The sequence below is a fragment of the Vipera berus genome (assembly GCF_964194415.1).
Source record: "Vipera berus genome assembly, chromosome: 5".
In the NCBI taxonomy this organism is placed as follows: Eukaryota; Metazoa; Chordata; class Lepidosauria; order Squamata; family Viperidae; genus Vipera; species Vipera berus.
In genome coordinates this window covers 4,687,657-4,696,007 of record NC_138207.1, presented here as the reverse complement: position 1 = coordinate 4,696,007, position 8,351 = coordinate 4,687,657, and the positions used below count along the sequence as shown (strand labels likewise).

Genomic DNA, 8,351 nt, shown 5'->3' with positions numbered 1-8,351 from the left:
TCCGTTGCTTCTTGTCCTGCCTGCAGGCCATTTGGAGAAGAGCTTGACTCCCTCTTCTTTGGGGCAGCCCCTGAGATACTGGAAGGCTGCTATCCTGTCCCCCCTCGTCCTTCTCTTCATTAAACTACTAGACATACCCAATTCCTGCCACCGTTCCTTATATGTTTTAGCCTCCAGTCCCCTGATCATCTTTGTTGCTCTTCTCTGCACTCTTTCTAGAGCCTCAACATCATTGAAAATGACTGGATTTGATGTCCAGATACATTTTCTAGAAATTTTACCAGATGGGAAGAACACAAGTCTGACACCCTTTCATTTTTTCGGGCGGGTGGGGAAACATTCTGGCCCACCCTTGCCTTCCCCAGATGGGCAGGGGATGATGGGACCTAGTTGAGTGAGGTGGTCTGGGCCAATTCCAACCTTCCCCCATCCTTCCATCCTTCCATCAAAATGAGGACCCAGATTGTTGGGGGCAATTAAGCTGACTTTGTAATAATGCCGCTTGGGGTGGGGGTGAAAGCCCTAATAAGCAGGCATATACATAGAATGAAGGCTACTGCTAAGCTTGTAAGCCGCCCTGAGTCTTCGGAGAAGGGCGGGATATAAATGGAATTAAAATTAAAAAAATTAAAAAAATTTGACAGATAACTATCTCCGAATACGATGACCTGCGGAGAGACATCAGCTCCATGTACAATAAAGTCACACTGGGAGAACTGCAGCGCATCACACCCAATGTAAGTTTGGGTGCTGGGATGGGGGAGGGCAGGGAGGGGGAAGGGCAGGCTCCAAAGCAGGAGGGACACTGGGGAGAGATGTGGTTGTTGACCAACCCCCCAAATTGTAAGCCATTGGGATTCTACTCAGAAATCTGGATTTTGTTCACCACTGATAACATTATATTGAATAGAATAGAATAGAATAGAATAGAATAGAATAGAATAGAATAGAATAGAATAGAATAGAATAGAATAGAATAGAATAGAATAGAATAGAATAGAATAGAATAGAATAGAATAATATTAGAATAGAATATAGAACAGAACAGAACAGAACAGAATAGAATAGAATAGAATAGAATAGAATAATAGAACAGAACAGAAGAATAGAATAGAATAGAATAGAATAGAATAGAATAGAATAGAATAGAATAGAATAGAATAGAATAGAATAGAATAGAATAATATTAGAATAGAATAGAATAGAATAGAATAGAATAGAATAGAATAGAATAGAATAGAATAGAATAGAATATAGAATAGAATAGAATAATATAGAATATAGTAGAATAATATTAGAATAGAATAGAATAGAATAATATAGAATATAGTAGAATAATATTAGAATAGAATATAGAACTGAACAGAATAGAATAGAATAGAATAGAATAGAATATAGAATAGAATAGAATAGAATAGAATAGAATAGAATAGAATAGAATAGAATAGAATAGAATAGAATAGAATAGAATAGAATAGAATAGAATAATAATAGAATAGAATAGAATATAAAAATAGAAATAGAATAGAATATATAGAATATAGAATATAGAACAGAACAGAACAGATAGAATAGAATAGAATAGAATAGAATAGAAATAGAATAGAATAGAATAGAATAGAATAGAATATAGAACAGAACAGAACAGAATAGAGTAGAATAGAATAGAATAGAATATAGAATAGAATAGAATAATAGAACAGAACAGAAGAATAGAATAGAATAGAATAATATTAGAATAGAATAGAATAGAATAGAATAGAATAGAATAGAATAGAATAGAATAGAATAGAATAGAATAGAATAGAATATAGAATAGAATAGAATAGAATAGAATAGAATAGAATAGAATAGAATAGAATAGAATAGAATAGAATAGAATAGAATAGAATAATATAGAATATAGTAGAATAATATTAGAATAGAATAGAATAGAATAGAATAGAATAGAATAGAATAGAATAGAATAATACAGAATATAGTAGAATAATATTAGAATAGAATAGAATAGAATAGAATAGAATAGAATAGAATAGAATAGAATAGAATAGAATAGAATAGAATAGAATAGAATAACAGAATGGAATGGAACGGAACGGAACAATAGAGTTGGAAGGGACCTTGGAGGTCTTCTAGTCCAGCCCCCTGCTTATCTGGTCTCTTATTATTAACGAGTGATTAATACAAGCAATGCTTCGGAAGTCACCCATCTCTCCTTGCCGTCTTTCCGCAGCTAAAATGGAAGCCTCTCCTGGACAGGATATTCCACGAGCGTTTTTCGGAAGACGAAGAGGTGGTGCTGTTAGCCACCGATTACATGCAGCAGATCTCGGAGATCATCCAGACCACCCCCGTCAGGTATGGCTGGAGACGAAGGGGTTTTGGAAAGGGCCTGCTGGAATAAGGAGAGGGTTCGAAACACGCCCCAGAAGCAAAACGACTCGTTCCGCTCCAATAAAAGTGGCCCTGAGCTGCTGAATCATGCTGTGCCTGGGGGATTCTGGGAGTTGAAGTCCACATGTCTGAAAGTTGCCAAGCTTAAGAAAGACTGCCCTACATCAGGGGTGCCCAAGGGATTGGCTGGGGATAAGCAAGTCTTTCCAAGATAGGGCCCACCCTGATGTAGGGCAGTCTTTTTAGCTTGGCAACTTGTCAGACATGTGGACTTCAACTCCCAGCAGAGCTGGCTGGGGGATTCTGGGAGCTGAAGTCCTCCAGCCTTCAACTCCCAGCAGAGCGTGCTGGGGATTCTGGGAGCTAAAGTCCACCGGCCTTCAACTCCCAGCAGAGCTGACTAGGGGATTCTGGGAGCTGAAACCCACAGGCCTTCAAGTTTCCAAGGTTGGACATTTCTGATTTCATGGGTATCTTTATTAAATTGAAGACTTATCCCTTAAATCAAGTTTTACTGCAAAGGGTGCCATTGGTATCGATTACATAATTATACCCGTAAATTGACGCAAATCACAGCAATGGCGATTTCACAGACACTTGCCTTTAATGGACATTCCTTCTCACAAATCCAGTCAATTGTGATTCTGTGTTATTTATCACATTATTCCTGGGATGAAGCCAGTTTGGCAGTTTAGCGGAAGTGAACAAAACACTTAGCTGGAAATTAACCACCATTTAATTCCCTAGTGTTACATTTATTTCTCTCTTGTATCGTACGGCCAGCCAAATTGGTCCTCGACTTACAACCGTAACTGGGTCTGGAATTACAGTCATAAGTCATTACAGTTGCAAGCCGAGGAACCACATGAACAGATGCAAAATGACAACTGTTTTTTTAACGACACCGTGCTCATTAAGCAAATCTATTCGGCTTTTGTTTTTCTTTTTCTTGCCCGAAACTGGAAATAAACACCCATTTCTTGGGGGGGGGAGCTGCAAATTGTGGTCACTTGACTTTGCGACACTGCAAATGGTTGTAAAGGTGAGCTGGTTGGCTAGTACCGCAAATGCAATCAAGGGTCTGTAGAGGTCTGTGTGGCTACTATAACTCCATAAATGGATTGTAAGTAGTTCTTGGGACTTGAAACGGGCTTTAAGCAACCAGTTACAAGTCGAGGATATGTAAATCAGGGGATTATGAATCAAAATGCTTTTTTTGTGCGTATCTATGGAGATTCTCCGTCACCCAGGTCATAGTTATCCCAACGGCGCTTTTTCACGAGGCAACTGGACTTTCTTGGTTTTTTTTGAAGACGTTTCGCTTCTCATCCCACAAGCTTCTTCAGCTCTGACTGAATGGCGGGGAGTGGGAGGATTTATACTCCTTGCAGACAGCTGGTCGTTTGCCTTTTTTAGAGAATCGTTGAGGCCACCTGGAGCTTTACCTGTGTCCTCAGGGTCACCTGAGTGGTGCAAATGGGTGGGGAGCCTCCTTGGAACTGCTGAAAGGACCGTGTTGTAGACTGGAGATGGATGGTGTCGTATCCCTCCCCCTCAACATAGATGGCCTCCAAGTGGCCTCAATGACCCTCTAAAAGGATGCAAATGACCAGCTGTCTGCAAGGAGTATAAATCCTCCCATTCCCCCACCATCCAGTCGGAGCTGAAGAAGCTTCTGGGATGAGAAGCAAAACCTCTTCAAAGAAAAAACAAGAAATTCCAGTTGCCTCCTGGAAAAAAAGGCACCTTTGGGATAACTTTGTTGTCTGTGTGTAGAAGAGAAAGAGAGAGAAAGAGAGAGAGAGAGAGAGAGATCAAGAGAGACAGGATTGGAAAGAGCGCAGGCAGGAGTCCCTGCCCTGCTAGATTTCTTCCTGCTAGGAATCTTATAGGGAAACAACATTCCACTCTGTAATCTCAAAGGATCAGGAACAACTCAAGGATCACCCCAAATTCCCCACAGGCACCCAGCCATCAAACCAGGAATACAGGCCAGTTGCCAAAGTGTCTGGATTTTGATCAGATGAACACGGGGAGGCTGCAACGGTTCTGAGCATGACAAAAGGTCATAATTCCCTTTTGTTTCGGTGCTGTTGTAACTTCAGACGTTCCCTAAACTAACGGTTGTAAGTCGAGGGCTTCTACCCGTTGGTATAAATTTGTCCGACTTCTCCCATTCGCCCGCTTGGATTTTTTTGTTTTGTTTTAACGATGAACCTGAATAGGTGTGGGGAGGGCTGGGGGATTCTGGGAGTCGAAGTCCACAGGCCTTCCATGTGACCAGGATTGGCCACCCCTGCGCTAAACCCATCTTCTCGTGTTCCTTCCACTCCAGGATCCTGCACAACTACATGCTGTGGCGCATCGCAGTGGTGCTTAGCGAACATCTCTCCACCCCGTTCCGGGACACCATCCACGAATTTGCCAAGGAGATGGAGGGGGCCGAGAAGCCGATGGAGCTGGCCAAGACCTGCCTCAGTCAAGCCAACAAGCACTTTGGAATGGCCCTGGGGGCCCTGTTTGTGGAGGAATATTTCTCCTCCACTAGCAAGGCCAAGGTAAGAGCCTACGGCGGAGGGAGGCCCACGGGAACCCAGATTTGATCACCTTAGGGTGCACCATCCCCGAAAGGCCCGACCCAGGATCCTCTGGACAGCCAGGGCTCAGATCCTCATAATTTATATTTATGTATTTATTAAGAAAGGGACGCGGTGGCTCAGTGGGTTAGGACGCTGAGCTTGTCGATCAGAAGGTCGGCAGTTTGGCGGGTCGAATCCCGAGTGCCGTGTAGCAGAGTGAGCGCCTGTTACTCGTCCCAGCTTCTGCCAACCTAGCAGTTCGAAAGCACGTAAAAAATGCAAGTAGAAAAATAGGGACCACTACGGTGGGAAGGTAACAGTGTTCCGTGCGCCTCTGGCGTCTAGTCATGCCGGCCACATGACCACGGAGACGTCCTCGGACAAGCGCTGGCTCTTCGGCTTTGAAACGGAGATGAGCACCGGCCCCTAGAGTCGGAAACGACTAGCACACATGTGCGGGGGAACCTTTACCTTTACCTTTATTTATTAAGAAAATCTATATGGCCGCCCAACTCACTCACAGCGATGCCGGGCCGCTTGGAGAAATACAAGCAGTCCTCGGCTTACAAACATTTAGTGACCATTCCAAGTTACGACAGCACTGAAAATTGCCATTTTTCACACTGACGACCCTCGCAGCCTCCCCGCCGATCAAAATTCAGACGCTTGGCAAGCGACTTGTACTGACGACGGTCGCAGTGTCCCCCCCCCGGGGTGTCAGGTGATCCCCTTTTGCGATCTTCTGAGAAGCGAAGTCGAGGGGGAAGCCCGATTCCCTTGACAACCCTGTTAGGCCGGAGTGATTCGCTTAGCAACGGCGGCAAGAAAGGTGGTACAGCAGGGCAAAACTCACTTCGGAACTGTATCGCTTAGCGACGGAGATTTGGGGGAGATTTGGGGGCTGAATTGTGGTTGTAGGCCGGGGAATTACCTGTAAAATCCCAATGTAAAAAATCGCCTGGTGACAAGAATCAGACCGGCCACTTGACGGACTCCATCCCACTCTGGGGTCTCCAGACCCCGTGGCAAAGCTACATCTACGGGGTCTTGTGAAAGAGTACCAAGGGATGATGTTCCATCGGGAAGAAATAATAATAATAATAATAATAATAATAATAATAATAATAATAATAATAATAATAATAATAATGACGAGGAGGAGGAGGAGGTGGAGGTGGAGGTGGAGGTGGAGGTGGAGGTGGAGGTGGAGGAAGGGACCTTGGAGATCATCTAATCCAACCCCCTGCTCAGGCAGGAAACCCTATACCAGGGGTAGACAACCTCGGCTCTTTTATGACTCATGGACTTCAACTCCCAGAAGTCCATGAGTCATAAAAGAGCCGAGGTTGCCTACCCCTGCCCTATATCATTTCGGACAAATGGCTGTCCAGTCTCTTCTTAAAAACTTCCAGTTTTGGAGCATTCACCTCTTCTGGAGGCAGGTGGTTCTACTGGTTAATTGTTCTGACTGCCAGGAAGTTTCTCCTTAGTTCCAGGTTGCTTCTCTCCTTAATTTTGTGCTGCCCCACTTCCCCACCACCACCCCACGCATACATGGCAAGACTTCTATGGGTGCTTATTTGAACCCACCAAACAGGTGCTCGGAAAGCTTCCCCGTTGTGCAGGCCAGGATTCCGAGCTCAGTACGGCAAGAGTCACTGGGTAACCAAGTCCAACGGGCATGCACAAAGTCCAGGAAAACAGGCCAGGAGTCTAACAGCACAAGCACACAAGGCACAGCACTGGGCACTTTGTCCATCAACACTCAAGTCCTCAGGGCTTACGTAGGCAATGCCAGTGCAGGCCTTCACAGGAGGTGTGGCTGCCTCCTTGCGAATAGTCTAGCTCAGGGGTCCCCAACCTTTCTGGGTTGGTGGCCTAGTAGGAAAAGATGGCCCTTCAAATAAACCGGCGTTAAGCCAGAGGTCTCCAACCTTTTAGGTACCAGGGACCGGTGCCATGGAGAAAGGTTTTTCCACGGACCAGACAGGGGTGTGGTTTTGAATACTTCCTGCATCCCAAGGATGGAGCGTTGCTTGTTTGTGCAGCCCGCTTGCTGGCATGCTGTGGACCGGTACTGGTCCACGGACTGGGGGTTGGGGACCCCTGCCTTAAGCCATGGAGGGCTTTGAAGGTGACAACCAGCACCTTGAATTGGACCCGGGAGCAAATGGGCGGCCAGTGCGAGTCCCCCAAGAGAGGTGGTGACGTGCACAAATCTGGACTTGCGCAAAACCACGAGGGCTGCTGCATTGCGAATCAATTGAAGCTTCCCGATACTCTCCCGGGGCAGCCCCACACAGTAGTCAAGGCAGAAGGTTGTAATCTCCAGATGGGAGGATTGGAGGAGTGAGACAAGGGGAGGTAACCCAGCCTATCCCGAGCGTGGACTGTTCGGCGCTGGGAGAGAGTGGCTTTCAAATCTTTCAAATCTTGGCACCGTCCGCGGATGTCGGAGGAATGACTCCCCGAAGAGTGATTAATGAGAGAGAAATGGTTATGTTTCCAAGTACATCCTCAGCTGTCTTGACAGGAGGATGCCGTGTTGAGTGTATCACAATTTATAGCCTGCAAATCAGTCGCACGAACGGCACCAAAGGCGAGGACAGGGTGCCGTTCTGAGGGACGGAAACGGGGGCTTTCGCAAAACTGCCACTGCCACATCATACCGTACCTGCTCTTCAGAAAGGGCTGGGCTGCACGCTCACAGGTCCATCCCGCCCTGCATGTGTCTGTCCACCGTCTCTTTGCAGCCCGATCAATTAATAAAAGAGGATCCTTTCTGCATTTCTTCCTCAGCCCAGTAGGTAGCTGAGGGCTCAGCTCCCTCTTATCTGAATAACAGAATACCAGAGTTGGAAGGGACCTTGGAGGTCTTCTACTCCAGCCCCCTGCTCAAACAGGAGACCTTATACCATTCCAGGCATGTGGCTGTCCAGTCTCTTCTTAAAACCCTCCAGTGATGGAGCACCCACAACTTCTGGTGGCAGGCAGTTCCACTGGCTAATTGTTCTCACTGGCAGAAAATTTCTTCTTAGTTCTAGGTTGCTTCTCTCCTTGACGAACTCCCATCCGTTGCTTCTTGTCTTGGCCTTCAGGCGCTTTGGAGAAGAGGTTGACCCCCTCTTCTTTGTGGCAGCCCCTCCAATGTTATCAAGCCACCCCAGTCCTTCTTTTCACTAGGCTAGGTAAAGGTAAAGGTAAAGGTTCCCCCGCACATGCGTGCTAGTCGTTTCTGACTCTAGGGGCCGGTGCTCATCTCCGTTTCAAAGCCGAAGAGCCAGCGCTTGTCCGAGGACGTCTCCGTGGTCATGTGGCCGGCATGACTAGACGCCAAAGGCGCACGGAACGCTGTTACCTTCCCACCGTAGTGGTCCC

The 8,351-nt window shown here is 46.0% G+C and overlaps 1 protein-coding gene across 2 annotated transcripts in view; it reads left to right on the top strand.

The window, feature by feature from the left end:
* ECEL1 (endothelin converting enzyme like 1) overlaps nt 1-8,351 on the top strand; it is a gene marked incomplete at both ends in the record, with an annotated part of 57,231 nt that overhangs the window by 23,017 nt on the left and 25,863 nt on the right. For both annotated transcript variants that reach the window (XM_081329455.1, XM_081329454.1), the window contains 3 exons: nt 645-737; nt 2,234-2,358; nt 4,730-4,952. In XM_081329455.1, the coding sequence (XP_081185581.1) occupies nt 645-737; nt 2,234-2,358; nt 4,730-4,952 (441 nt within the window). The remainder of the gene's footprint in view (nt 1-644; nt 738-2,233; nt 2,359-4,729; nt 4,953-8,351) is intronic.